At 47.6% G+C, this 15652-nt stretch overlaps 1 protein-coding gene across 1 annotated transcript in view; it reads right to left on the bottom strand.

Moving 5' to 3' along the window:
• Positions 1-1088: 1088 nt before the first annotated feature.
• Positions 1089-15652, bottom strand: part of dennd4a (DENN/MADD domain containing 4A) — a 67783-nt gene continuing 53219 nt past the window's right edge. Inside the window, 11 exon segments of the mRNA XM_061221839.1 lie at positions 1089-4893; positions 5111-5175; positions 5683-5845; positions 7962-8079; positions 8825-9079; positions 9709-9883; positions 10540-10695; positions 11452-11627; positions 12494-12603; positions 13431-13641; positions 14026-15104. Coding sequence (XP_061077823.1) covers positions 4757-4893; positions 5111-5175; positions 5683-5845; positions 7962-8079; positions 8825-9079; positions 9709-9883; positions 10540-10695; positions 11452-11627; positions 12494-12603; positions 13431-13641; positions 14026-15104 — 2645 coding nt within the window. The 3' untranslated portion in view covers positions 1089-4756.

The following is a 15652-nucleotide window of genomic DNA, read 5'->3' as shown; positions in this document are numbered from 1 at the left end:
CTACACTTTTTTCCATTGAAAAACACAGAGAAAACAAGGAATGTATCAACCATGAACTATGTCTGTAAATCGTAGGCACAATTTCTGATTGAATGTAAGCATGACTGGGATACTTAAAAGTGTCAGTTTAATGGAAGTCCACAAACAAGCAGAGAAGTTGGAACATCTATTCCAAACCAAATGTAGGAAGGGGTTGTAAAAATGACTGATAAGTCACTAATGGTTAAAAAGCTCTTCATTCTGTAATTTAAACTTCACAGTACATTCTGTAATTTTACACAAAATTGGATTATTTTTGTAGTTAGCATGACTGTATTCCATTAACACCTGTCTCATGTAATGCCCTGAAGAGTAGAGTTCCCTGTGGTTGTGTCTTATGAAGCTACTTTAAATACATTTAACTTAATTCAGCATAATTTCACATAATTTTAAGATTTATGTTAGGCTGCATTAAGAATGTATTACATAATATGGCAACAGGAAACAGGTTTTAAGCTCAGCCAACTGTGCATTTGTAGTTATGCATTTTATTGTTTTATACTCTACCAAGGAGCACTGTAAAAATCAACTTCATCAATAGGATTCTGCATGTAATTATGCCATAATTCTAATATTATGAGGAAAAATAATCAGAATGGAACTCACGGATATTCCTTCATTGCAAACAGACTGCGTTTTGACTCTGATTTACACACTGTGTGTGTCGAAACGTTAGTCTGCTTCCGGCTGATTCCTTTATCTCAGTTTAGTGTCCTGTTTCTGAGAAGCACTGGATTAGCATGTTATTTGGCAAATGCCCAGTGACCTCTTTTCTATGTCCAATATCATTTTCTTTTTTTTTTTGGAAACTAAGGTTTAGTAGACCATTAGCAAGGTATTGTGGAAATATATTAGCAAGGTGTCTATGGAAATGATTAAACATTTGCTATTTATATGAATTCAGTTTAATATATTCAGTCATGAAGTTAAGAAAGAACACAGTCACCTTTACTTTGCATGTGACTAAGAACTGGAACATGTATATGCTGATACAGACATAATCTCTTCTGCCTTACCCACTCGCACACAAAGAACACGCAGAGGCCATCCGCAGTACGAGCGAGTTTATTTACACTGTAAAAGACGACCCTGTAGATCCAGTCAAAGACATGTTTTCATCACCAGACTCAAGACCCATTGTTCGTGCACACTTCTGTAAACACTATGGACATTCAGACAAAACAAATGGTACTTTGCAAACCGTTTGGACTAGGGCAGATCAGATGTTTACAAAGACATGGAATAGTACAATATAACTGACCTAAAACAATGAAATTGTTTTACTTGTACAGCTTCTAATCGAAGAGACCGATCGCCCAGCTGCTGCAGATCACACAAGCCTTTGAGGTAAAATATTTATTGTCCAGCTGGTGCTAAAAACCACGCGTCCTCGATTGGGTTGGGAACAACAAGTTCAAGTTGAAAGATATTGAGAATTATTTCACATTAAAAAAAACCCCATCTTCAGCACAATTGCATAGCACTTTTGAACTTGTGGACTGGTGACCTCTGCTGTACATCACTGATGTAGACAACACTCATTGGACACCTCTTGGGAGAAGCCCTCCTCTAGCAGCCATGACAGCAACTCACAGCAAAATCATTCACTGAGATTAACCTGGACACAGCTGTACCAATGCCGTGCCCTGATTCACCATGCTCCAGCCAATTAGAGGGCAATTTAAAATCTGACTTCATCATGTTCAACATATATGTATCTGGACCTATAAGACATCAAAGTACATATAATGACCAAAAACTACCAAAGATCTCCTGACATCAGTACAAAAGTGTTAAGACTTTCTTCACTGGAATTGGTAACAGCCTCCTTGCCAACTCAAAAGCATTCCCTGCCAACAGTTGCATTTCTGTAAAATAGTGTAAACAGACAACGTTGAGTAAAATGAAAAATAAAATGAATAGCAGCAACAACCGTAAACTCTCAAGGTTTGCTTACTCCTACCCCATTTCTCTAAACACGCTAAAGCATCCAAGGCTGAAGTGTCCAATCTTATTGAAAAAGGGCTGGTGTGGGTACAGGTTTTTGTGGTGCCAAGCACTACTAACACCTGATTGAGTTCATGTCCTAATCTCGGTCTACAGTCAAGACCTTGATAAGTAGAACTAGGTCTCTTAGAGCTGGGCTAATACAAAAACCTGCACCAACACCACCCCCTTTCTGGATAAGATTGGACACCCCTGCGCTAAAGGAACCACTTTGTACAAAGGTTTGTCCTGCTTGCACAAGTATTTGAACTATGCACAAAGAATATTCATGGCTGTACAGCAACCGTACAAGAAATCACTTTCATTCATACTCCCATGACAGGCAGCACTCCTGATAAGCATTCATTCTGAACCCTGATGCGTTAATAGGCAGTTATTTTAGTCCATTGTGTTACTGCATGTGCCACTGAAAATTAAGCTGTGCTATTACACAACCACAGAGTACATTTAAGGTAATATATAAAAAGATTCTGAAGACTTGTAAATATGTGTATACTGTATTTATATGTAAATATAAATAAATTCATCTATAGAGAAAATACATAAAGCATTAGAAGTAGAAGGTACCAAGTATTGTACATGAGCAAAAAACTGGCCTTGTATACCAGCGATTTCATGTGGGTATTTCCAAGACAGATGGTAAGAGAGGAACACAGCTCTGGGGGAGGTTCCTCGTGCGACAGGGCAGGGCAGATACGCCTGCTGTCAATGGGAACAGCTTGTACCTGCTAACCCGATACCGTACCAATCATATCTCTCACACGGATGAGACGAGTATCCTTCCACTGGGCGTCACTGTTATAAAAACACCCTTGTACAGCACAGCACATTACGTTAAGACTGTTACGAAAAAGGGCAACTCCTACACATCACAGTAAAGAACAGCTCCAACCATGTGTTTGAGAATGATGGGCCCTATACTTAGTTCCAGTTATACACACCTTCTGCGTTTGACATCTTGGCAAGAGTGGGTCTTTACAAACATCCAGTACAGGTTGTTCTTAATTCACATAGCAAATATGTGGAGACAAAGAAATAACAAAGACTTCAGGAGCTGACATAGAAACTATTGCTATACTGTACAAGACCACACCGTCTTTAAGTCAACATTGCTTTTCATAAGATGTACTTCAAATGACTTCAAATTGTTAACAGCCAGTTTTAAAAGTGCTGATAAAATATACATTTGTACATACATATATATTTATATAACCGTACCATTTTTGGATGATTAATTTTTGGTTTTCTAACATCGTGAGTTGAAACGGATATGAAAGCCGACTGAACGATACGCAGCTAAAAAAAAATTGAAGAATCTTAGAAGTAGACCCATCCGCGGAGAAAAAAAATACTAAAAACGATCTATCGGAAACGGTCAGATGTTTTCTTTCCCAGCGGAACAGCCGTTTTATTTTAAAAGCATGTAGAACGTTGGACAGGGCTGAGGACACCCAAGTTAATGGATATGTGAACAGCTGTGAGGCCGGTTCGTGGCAGGACTCGTACGTTGATTGGCTCAAACAGGCAGTCTGCGGTCTTCTCACAGGCCCTTCCAGAGGGGCCTACAGCTGCTCTGTCACGGTTAGCAGAAATATACTTTTACAGGACGCACTTCGACGGACTGCGCAACGCAGAACGGTGGTATGTTATAAACACTGAAGTGCACAGCCTTAACAACACCACCATGGCTGTGCTGGTTAAGGTGCTATGTGGCTATAGTGACTAAACTGACCTAAATTTGCAGGTGTGAGGTCTCTCAACGTTTTACACATTAATTTCATGCTCATAAAATCATAAAATAATACCTGCAGTCACATCCGTGTTATACTTCAAATATGTGTGTGTGTGTGTTTAGAAACACTGACAGAAAGGGGGTCACCTGGTCAGTCATCACATACTATAAAGCTGAGATCATTTCTCCATTGAAGGAGACAGGCGAGGATCCAGACAAGGAGATGCCATGTGAATCTCACCAAAAAGACTTTTGCAACAATCCACACTGACCCGGTGGGGATGGGAGGCAGTCAGTGAAACAGTCAGCTAAACATGTCATATAGAAATAAATAGTGTATAATGTAGAATGTAAGTTTGTATAAATAGATTCCAAATAAGTAAAATATTGCCAGTTTTAGTCATATATAAACTATGTGATATATTTCTTTTCATAAAAGTGTCTAATGTTGTATATACAGTACATCTGCTTTGTATGCAACACAAACAGGACCTTAATTATGAAGGCATCCTCTAATTCGTCATAAAATAGGAGTCCTTGAATAGTGTTTGGGAAATGTCGGACACTGCTTTTGAGAGAAGCGGGTTTCCAGGTGCACTTCCAGATGAGATGCAGTGTTAATCCCTTTTAAAAGTCCCCCTCCCCCCCCCGTCAAAGGAACGCTGTGGAAGTAGGTGTCGTCACAAAGTGTTGTGGGAGTAGGTACAGACAGAGGGGTGTTACAGGAGCATGTATCAGCATGGCTGCCATGGGAACGGGTGTGGGCAGATGGCTGTGATTGGGAGGGGTGTGGGAGGGTGTGGGGGGGTCTGTGGAAGCGGGTGTGGTCCAGGGCGGGGGCAGAACACTACAGCAGAAGCCTGTGTCGCACGCAGCAGGACTGGCTGCAGGGAGGTCCGTCATGGAGGTGGTCTCCTGCTCGCTCTGTCGCGGGTGGAGCCCGAGAAGGAGGACGGGAGGAGAGAGGCAGGGCGGGGTTCAGAGGTGGGGCTCCCCAAAAGTCCTGCGGCACTCCATGACGCCGGCGCTGGGCGGACGGTCGCAGTTGTGCGTCAGCTTGACCTGGTTGGGTGTCAGGCGGTCGTACGCCGACTTGTACTCGCGGTCGAAGGCATCTAGGGCGGTGGAGTCAAAGGCAAAGATGAGCAACGGCATACTAGCTCACACCGACACCTCACCATTCATCTCCAGCTTACGTTCACTATTACCTTTCAAACACACCACAGACAGTGCTAGCTCTTAAGACTAGTGCTCCTTTGCCTCACAGGCTTCTGAAGGCAGCCCCTGATAAACAGTGCGGGAGACCCCAAAGTCCTGAGGGAGCCAACTCACCGATATCGATGTTATCCTTGCCCAGGGCCACCAGGGACAGGAACAGGATGTCTCGGTATAAACTCCTGTAGGAGGAAAGGGGAGAGGACAAGGGCTTCAGCTCCTGGGCGTGGAGATGGAAGAAGGAAGCCACAAGAGCCCAGTAATCGGTGGAGTGACTGCAGCCTGGCAACCACTGTCAAGTGTGAAGGCAGGACTTGTTGTGGAGTCGACCAATTGTAGGGTGAACCAATCCCAACTACGATCAGTTCAGATGAGAGTTTCTGCTAACACATGCCAGCCCCATCTATTTTGCCTCTATGCCATCACTGCTTGAGCCTGCTATTGCATCCACTTCCACACAGCTGTTCAAACCAGACTAGCACTGTGGCATAGAATGTTAAATAGCAGCCATATTTTGCAGGTAGTGAAGTGTCACAACAGATGTACTGCCACCTTAAATGAGTATGAGTATAACGATACTGATTATAATGAGTATTTTTTTTACATTCATGGGCTATGCAAGTGATTTTTGATGTTATTTTTAGCTGAATGTATTTTGTTAGTTCTGACAGTCATGTGGACCTCCTCACCTCTGCCTCCTGACCCCCAGCGTGTCTCCGAGCAGCTGCAGGACGTGGCTCATGGGTCCGTACACGTCGTTCTTCCGGATGCTCTTCACCACGCTCTGCAGCACCTCCTCCTCAAACGGGCCCTGCTCCTCCTGCAGCCGCTGCAGAGGCGCGGAGCTCTGACCTGCACAGAGAGAGCAGGGCTCAGAGACGGGCCTAACGCGCCCTGTACAGGGCGTGCACACATACACTACACAGTGCACACTAACACTACACAGTGCACACTCACACTACACAGTGCACACTAACACTACACAGTGCACACTCACACTACACAGTGCACACTCACACTACACAGTGCACACTCACACTACACAGTGCACACTCACACTACACAGTGCACACTCATACTACACAGTGCACACTCACACTACACAGTGCACACTCACACTATACAGTGCATACACTCACACTACACAGTGCACACTCACATTATACAGTGCACACTCACACTACACAGTGTATACAGTCACACTACACAGTACACTCACACTACACAGTGCATACACTCACACTATACAGTGCATACACTCACACTACACAGTGCATACACTCACACTACACAGTGCATACTGTACACACACACTGCACACCAGCCCTGTACTGGATACACATTGTGCAGTCACTCTATAGAACACACATACATACACACAGAAACTGTATCTACTGTGAAGCACACACACAAATTCTTATCCCACAAATTAGCACGTTTCACATCCAGTGACACACTAACACTACACAGTGCACACTCACACTACACAGTGCACACTAACACTACACAGTGCACACTAACACTACACACTGCACACTCACACTACACAGTGCACACTCACACTACACAGTGCACACTCACACTACACAGTGCACACTCACACTACACAGTGCACACTCATACTACACAGTGCACACTCACACTACACAGTGCACACTCACACTATACAGTGCATACACTCACACTACACAGTGCACACTCACATTATACAGTGCACACTCACACTACACAGTGTATACAGTCACACTACACAGTACACTCACACTACACAGTGCATACACTCACACTATACAGTGCATACACTCACACTACACAGTGCATACTGTACACACACACTGCACACCAGCCCTGTACTGGATACACATTGTGCAGTCACTCTATAGAACACACATACATACACACAGAAACTGTATCTACTGTGAAGCACACACACAAATTCTTATCCCACAAATTAGCACGTTTCACATCCAGTGACATCCAACAGACACATATTGGAAGATTTAGGTTGAAGAATGGGGAAATATTCTGCAGTGTAATTAGAGAAACCCAACACAGATGCTTGTAGCAAACAAAAATGCATCCTCCACTGTGACAACCACGCACAGAACCAACAGACACAAAGATGCATACAGACAGAGGTGCATTTCTCAGACGCAAATAAAAACACTCATTGTAAACTACAGCGAGTGAAACACAGGATTACAATATGAACAAAAGGACAGTTACTGTATATCTCAACACTCACTCTCTGTTATAAGAGTACAATTTAGACCTGCAAGACAGAGAACAGAGTCCTGTTAGGTTAACACGAGCAGCCATATCTCAGGCAGAATAGAGAGGTGCCACAATGCACTGGGTCTAACGCCCAAATCCTATTCAAAATCCAAATCCGACTCGGTCTGAGACAACAGCATGTATGCATTCCCAAACTCGGGAAGAGGAGATTAGATACAAAGCCAACCCACATGGGTTTCTTAAGCTCTGTTTTAAAAGACAACCTTGATTTAAATCATGGATTTAGATCAAGCAGTGCTGTGAAAGCCTTTTTGAAAACCATCTTTAGACATAAAACTGAGGGGCCTGACTCTGACTCCTGGCCAAAATCTGCCCCCGTGAGAAAATAATAATATTAATTTCATGAGAAAAAGACATTCCTCCTCACTCCACATAATCAGAGTGAGCTGCTCAAACACAAAAGTAATCATATATAGAGTATTACATTGCAATCCACAAGTATTCTTAATAATATTATTATTGCAAATGTATTATTCATTATTATACTTATATATATAATATTATAAAAGACACTATTATTATTAAAACCTACATTAAAAGCTAAATGTCTGAGGCACTCAATGCATGTAAGGGAGACTAATGTGGCCATGAGCACAAGTTGAGGGCCTGGGAACAGCAGGAAGAGGCTGTGGGTGACGTTAAGACAGCCAGGCTTCCAGGGGGCAGCACTCACTGCGTGTGTTCCAGAGGATGTAGAGGGGCTGGATGGGGTCCTGCTGCAGCTTCAGGTTATCCCAAAGCCTCTGGATCAACACGTGCTTGCTGTCTTCGGACATCCAGTGGCGAGGAACCTGGAGGACACCGAGTTAGGCAGGAAGTGCTGCATGTACTACACTGCTGCACAGCCCTTTTACATCTTTCCCGCAAGGGATTCATGTTCAGGCTTAATTATGTGTATGCTGTGTGAGCCACTTCAAAAACAGGCCAGCCTCTCTGAACCAATTTGTCAATGTGACTGAAGTGCGTCTCCAAATTGGACAGCATAAAAAGACAGCTTCTTTTTTTTCCCAAGTGTCTGTATGTGTGGATGCTTGCATGCATGTGTATATAGGCGTGTGAGTGTGTGTGTGTGTGTGTGTGTGTGTGTGTGTATGTGTGCGCGTATGTGAGCGTGATGTGTGTATATACTGTATGTATGTGGTGCGTGTGTATGTAGGTGTGTGTGTGTGTGTGTGTGTGTGCACGTGTATATATGTAGTGTGTGTGTGTGCGTGTAGTGTGTGAGTACATGAGTGTGTGAGTACATGAGCGCGTTGTTTACAGTTAGCCGCAGTGCGCTCACCTTGGCGTCCTGGTTGCAGTGTTTGGAGGTGAGGATGAGCCTGGGCAGGTTGTGTGTGTGTCTGTGTGTGTGTGTGCATATAGTGTGTGAGTACATGAGTGTGTGAGTACATGAGCGCGTTGTTTACAGTTAGTTGCTGGGCAGGTGGAGCCGGGATGTGTGTGTGTCTGTGTGTGTGTGTGCATGTAGTGTGTGAGTACATGAGTGTGTGAGTACATGGGCGCGTTGTTTACAGTTAGCCGCAGTGCGCTCACCTTGGCGTCCTGGTTGCAGTGTTTGGAGGTGAGGATGAGGCCGGGCAGGTTGCTGGGCAGGTCGAGCCGGCGGAAGAACCACACCAGGTTCCAGAAGACGATGGGGTGCTGGTCCACGATGTCGCAGGCGGCGATGGCCTGCTCGCCCTCGTTCTCCAGCAGGCTCTCCAGCTCCTTCCACAGCACCAGCGGGCTCAGGTACGGCACCGTCACCGGGTCTGGGGTGTGCAGACGCCACTCCACGTCCAGAGGGCCCTGCGAGACAAACAAACACACTGTCACATTACCATCGCACTCCAACACGGAGCCAATGACAATGACTGCCTGGTTCTGTGTCCTCATTGCGTATAAGACGGTCAGGTCCAGTGTAGAATGTTTTGGGTTCAATGGTCAGGGTGTAAACCTGAGTGTGGTCTCTGACAGTGTCCTCACTATGTAGGAGTTTTGGGTTCAGGGTTCAGTGTGTAAATCTGAGTGTGGTTTCTCACTGTGTCCTCACTTTGTAGGAGTTTTAGGTTCAGGGTTCAGTGTGTAAATCTGAGTGTGGTCTCTCACTGTGTCCTCACTATGTAGGAGTTTTGGGTTCAGGGTTCAGTGTGTAAATCTGAGTGTGGTCTCTCACTGTGTCCTCACTATGTAGGAGTTTTGGGTTCAGGGTTCAGTGTGTAAATCTGAGTGTGGTCTCTCACTGTGTCCTCACTATGTAGGAGTTTTGGATTCAGTGGTCAGAGTGTAAATCTGAGTGTGGTCTGTCACGGTGTCCTCACTATGTAGGAGTTTTGGGTTCAGTGGTTTGAGTGTAATCCTGAGTGTGGTCTCTCACTGTGTCCTCACTATGTAGGAGTTTTGGAATCAGTGGTCAGAGTGTAAATCTGGTCTCTCACCGTGTGCTCATTGAGGTGGCTGGGCAGGCTCCCCGTGGGGACGCGGTGACTGGGCCTGGGGGGGTCCTCTGTGGGCTGAGAGGTGCTGATGCTTCGGGCCATGGGGGGGGGTGGGGAGAGGGCATCCTGAGGACGCTCCGCGGCAATGTCGCTGTGGGGAGGGGGGCAGCTGTTCCTGTGACACAGACCGGAATGTGCGATTACAATGCAGATCAGGAGCAGGGCCACACATCAGCACTTTTTACACAGAGAGCGCTGGCGGTGGGAGTATGCATGATCCGGCAGCCATCATGCAAATCACAGACACAAGGCATTTTTTTTTTTTTAAGATATTTTTTAGGCCTTTTTCAGCTTTATTGGACAGTATATAGTATAGAGAGACAGGAAGAATGGGAGCGAGAGAGAGGGGAAGACATGCGACAAATGTCGGACGGTCGGATTCGAACCGCCGACGTCGCGGCTCGCAATGAGCATGCGGTCAGTGCTCTACAGGTTGCGCCACCGAGACACCCGACACAAGGCATTTTAATACAAATTTGCACCGTGAATGGTACATACTAATTCCCTTCCTTCAAACAAGCAGATGTTTAAAGAGGAGAACCTGCTTCATTAGCCCAAAAACCTGCTTCCATTAGCCCAGAATGTATCCTAGAGCCAAAACACGGTCATCAGTATGGATAAGCTGACAGAGGACACATGGTGCGACAGACTGACATGGCCCACTGCCTGGATGATGCACAGGAGACACATTAATGACTTGTCCTCTTGGACCAGAAAGAGGAAATACAGCAGATGAAAGTGCGGAAGGACCCAGCTGTCACTGGTGCCTACCGGTTGTTTCCGGAACACTCCTGGACGGTGATTTTGGGGGAGGACGGGGAGAGCGGGGTGTAGGGGCAGGGTGTGGGCAGCGTAGACGTCCCAGTCCCCACAGAGAAGGGGGAAGACCCCGCCTCATCTGTAGACGGACTGTTCTTCAGGAAGTGCCTGACAGGAAATGGGGAGCAGGAAAGTGTTGGTGAAAACGAAGCGGCAGTACGCTGAACTGGGAAAACGGCCTGGTACAGAAACTAGCGATGATGTTTCAATACGAAGCTCAGTGATGCTGTTGTACTAACACAAGGAAATTGTTACATTTTGGCAAAAAGCATGAATGGCCAAAAATCCAGAAAGTGAGTTTAAAAACTCTCTAGTGGAAAGAAAAAAAATTCAGTGGTGAGACTGATAGAAAATGGATATTCAGAAAAAGACCAATGAGAAAAGTGATCATTAAACAGGAAATTAAACAAAGGTCATTTGTTTGGCACAATAATAATGCCATTTTAATGAAATTTGTGATACACTGACAGATTAATTAATTAAATAATGGACCAAGATGAAAAGCTACAATTCCACAGATGACAATTCGTCCAGCCCCTTGCATTCCAAATACAAATAAAGAGCCAGATTAATTTGTCGGTTGAAAAGATATTGATATGGATACAGTGTCATCACTGCACACGCCTATTATGCAAGTCACCCTGGGCAAGAACAAAGAAATACAATAAAATCAATTCATAATGCAGATGAAACCCAACTCGAGGCAGTGGAATGTGAGAACTCTCTGGACGGAAAATAAAGAGCAACAAATGCATTGTGTGTGTGTGTGTGTGTGTGTGTGTGTGTGTGTTTGTGAGTGTGTGTGTGTGTGTGTGTGTGTGTGTGCACGTGCACGTGTACGTGTACGCGTGCGAGTGTGTGTACCTGCCAGGCCCTCTCAGGTCTCTGATCTCCACATTGAGGAAGGGCAGGAAGGGGTTCCCACAGAAGGGGCAGGTGGTGTTGAGGTTGGAGTCGTCTGCGGTCCAGCCGGCCATGATCTCCTCGTCATACACGAGGCAGTCACAGGTCTTACAGCGCGAGCAGCTGGAGATCAGCACCTGCACACCAACACCCACGCTGTCACTCACAGACAGGCCCACCCGCGCTGTCACTCACAGACAGGCCCACCCGCGCTGTCACTCACAGACAGACCCACCCGCGCTGTCACTCACAGACAGGCCCACTCAGCCCAGTCACTCACAGACAGGCCCACCCGCGCTGTCACTCACAAACAGGCCCACCCACGCTGTCACTCACAGACAGGCCCACTCAGCCCTGTCACTCACAGACAAGCCCACTCAGCCCTGTCACTCACAGACAAGCCCACTCAGCCCTGTCACTCACAGACAGGCCCACTCAGCCCTCAGGCCACCGTCTAAATGGAGCAGCTAACCACTGTAACTACCAACCTGACTAAACTGGAGTAGCTAATCACTGGAACGAATACTCTAACTAAACCGGAGCAGCTAACTGCTTCAACTACAAACTACAATACATACTACTGTAAACTGACCGAGGTTAAACACTCTATCCCAGTCTGATATGAAGGGTAAACAATGGTATCAAAAAATCATGAGATTTCTTAATTCCACACAGGACACATGGTGCAACAGACTGACATGGCCCACTGCCTGGATGATGCACAGGAGACAGAGCCCACATTAATGACTTGTCATCTTGGACCAGAAAGAGGAAATACAGCAGCTAACTGTAACCAACAACCTGACTGAACTGGACCATCCAGCCGCAGCAACTAATACTCAAACTAAACCAGAGCAGCTAACCGCTTCAACTACAAACTACACACTGCTCGAAAGTGACCTACGTTAAACACTCTCAGTGTCCCATCCTAGTATAAAGGGTATAGATAAATCGGTAGGATCCAATGAGAGTCCCTGACTGTGCTGTTGCCGGGCGGACTCACCTCCATGGCGTAGTTGTGGAAGGCGCTGGTGCTGCTGCTGCTGGTGCAGCGGGAGGAGCTCAGGTCGGGCTTGTCCAGCTGGGGGGAGCGGGAGGGCGAGGCCGCAAAGCCTGCTGGGAGAGAGCCACAGTTCCAAACCTCAGACACGCAGCCCTGCTGCTTCAAAACACCTTCCTGCCTCCCAATTGGAGGATCTGAGGTAGCTTAGCGTAACACTGAGCAGCATCACCCTGCACCAGACTTGACTGTAACCCTCCCCCATGTGGAGGGGACACTGAACAGGGTGCTACCCAGCGGTGGTGGTGTCTGTGTGTCTGTGTGTGTCTGTGTTCATGATGAATAAGGAGGCACTGACAATGAGTGCCTGGTTCATTGTGAGCTACAGCACTAGACAGCTCTCTGATCTAAGTCTGACAGCACAGGTGCCAGCATTGATACTTACTGTGCCTCTGCAGAAAACCACGAGACAGCTTACCCACAATACACAATGTTGTACAAATGGCACCAAGTATGAAACTAAACCGCACTTTCATTTCTGTTTTTACAACTATTCATTTGGGCCTTACCGCAGTGCACACCATGTACACTGCAAAAAATGCGATCTTAATCGGCATTATAAATTTCAGGCAATAAATCTTGTTTTTATAGTTTTTGGTTCCAGTTTTACCACAAGGACTATTTTACTCGATATTATATTCCTTTCAAGAAATGTTAGTTAATTTTTCTTTCTTCATTTTTAAATGGCAGTTTTTATAGTTTATCTCTCAAACTAACATCTTCTGTGGGTGCCTGGTGTGTCGCTGGGAGGAATTAAGTGGCCTATCTCAGTTAATTAAACCCATTTGCTGGCAGAACAAAGCTGTGAACTGGTGATAAGTTGTTGTGTAATGTAATCTAGTCCATGTGTCGAATGTTTAATGGGGCGGTGCGGGGGTACCTGACAGGAGGGCCGGTCGTCCTGGGCCGGGGGCCAGGGTGGGGCTCTCCTGCCTGGTCCTGTTGGGGCTGCGTTTGGGGCCCATGACGCCGTTGCGCTGGGGGGAGGTGGGGCTGGAGGGGTCCAGGTCGGGCTCCTCATCCAGCAGGGAGGCGCAGTCTGGGTCCCCCGTGCCCAGAGAGGACACGCTGGCCCGGTCCGAGTTCACATCCTGGGGGAAACGCACACAGCACCGTCACTCAAACAGGCCCGAACCCGCCTTACTTCACTCCCAGCACCAAGCTCTGCTCTGCTGAGCTGGAGTCATCGAGCCGTCTCAATGTACACTGGCTTTGGAACAATATCAGATATGAAATGTGTCAATTTAAAAGCTCAAGATGCAGTAATCCCGCATTGCACAGAAAGCCCAAATGTCCAATGTATGCACAGTGCTATTAATAATTATTGTGCAGTTTATATTTTTCTATGAGTCACTGCTAATGTTATTACATTAATTATTGAAAGTGTACAGTACTTTGAGATACAGTATTACGAGCTGTGCCTATCAGTCACAGTTCTGCGAGGCCCATTGGTGGAGAGCAGCTGTCAGTCATACCTTGGTGGGCGTGGTGTAGGTGGCGAAGCGGGAATACCAGCGGCTGGCCTTCTCGGCCACGCCCTTCCCGGCGGAGACCACGCTGCTCTTGAAGACGTCGAGCGTGGGGGTGAGGAGGGAGTCCAGGGCGAAGGAGGACGGGGAGGGCAGGTCCACGGCGGAATCGCGGTCGCGGCGGGGGCTGCCCAGGGAGACGGTGGGGGAGGACCAGAGGCGGGGGCGGGGGCGGGGGTGGTAGCTGCGGGAGCGGGGCAGCCCGGCCGGGCGGGGCGAGCTGTGGGGCAGGCTGGAGCGCCGGGAGGCGGGCGTGTCCTGCGGGGCGGGGCTGGCGGGCTCCTGCAGGTCCATGCTGGGCGCCCGGCTGCTCAGCGGGCTGCCCATGTTGTTCATGTACGACTCGATCTCCTCGGCCAGGTCGCGGCGCGGCGTCAGGGGCCCGCCCTCCCGCTCGGGCTCCGCCTCCTCCTCCTGCGTCCGCTCCGTCTCGGCCGCCAGCAGGGAGAGCGGGTCGAAGCCCGCCTCGATGCCCGTGCGCTTCGCCGCCTGGCCGCTGAAGCTGCAGCAGCTCACGGTGCGCTCCACCACCCTCCTGCGCCTGCCTGTGGCCCCTGCGGCCCCTGCGGCCCCCGCGCCCGGCCCCACCGCCTCCCCGTCCAGGTCCTCCAGGTCAAAAATGGCGGGGGCGTCGGCCTTGTCCTCGTCGCTGGAGTCCCTCTCTCGGCTGTCGCCGTGGCGACGCCTGGGCGTACCCACGTCCAGCGAGCTGGGCCTGACCGCACCCTCCCCTCCGCAGCCCACCTCCAGGGAGTCCGGCCGCGCACTCTTCCGGAAGGTTCCGGAGAGGATCTTGGCGTCTGCGCCCAGCCTCTCGGCGATGCGGGCGGGGTCCGTCTCCCCCTGGGTCATCCCCAGCCCCAGGACCCTGTGCCCCGCCCCGTCCCCGCTCAGGCTGCGACCTCTGACCCCGGGCCACTCCTCTGAACCCTGGCCCTCCTCCACCGCGCTCCTGTGTCTCCTGCGCAGGCTGACGCCCTCGACCGCCCCCATCTCCTCCAGCGAGGAGAAGAGCAGCCCAGCGGCTAAACACAGAGAGAGAGAGAGAGAGAGAGAGAGAGAGAGAGGGGGTCACGCTAGTCCATGGAATGTGTTACTCCAACCACTGAGGATGTCTCAATATCTCAAATTCACTTGCAGTTTGATAAAGATACTATTTTGTCATAATATGCCAACGCATAATAATAACACAATAAATCTATGTTGTTATGTTCATTAGCGGGATTATTTGGATGAAATAAGATACAAATAATGTTTAGCCATTCCAATCAAAATGAACTATATAAACCCTACATTTCCATTTTAATGTATCCCTGCCGAGCAAGCTAAATAAACTGTGACACTTTGTAAGGCAAGTGCATTCTCTTTGAATCTTGGAATGCTATCAACGGCTGTGTAAATATTATGATAAAAAGCTAAACAAAAAGATCAGACAAGGATGATTGGCTCAAAGAAACAGGAGCAATTATTTTGTTGTGGTTCAAGTCTGGGTCATTGGCAATTGTAATCTTAAAAAAAGATCTTGAATGTCAAGTGTTTTCCTGCATTTTGTCTTTCTGTGCAGAAAATGTTT

Source organism: Conger conger, chromosome 15 (assembly GCF_963514075.1).
Source record: "Conger conger chromosome 15, fConCon1.1, whole genome shotgun sequence".
Lineage (NCBI taxonomy): Eukaryota > Metazoa > Chordata > Actinopteri > Anguilliformes > Congridae > Conger > Conger conger.
Note: the sequence above shows the minus strand (reverse complement) of the source record. Positions and strands in the feature narration are given on the sequence as shown.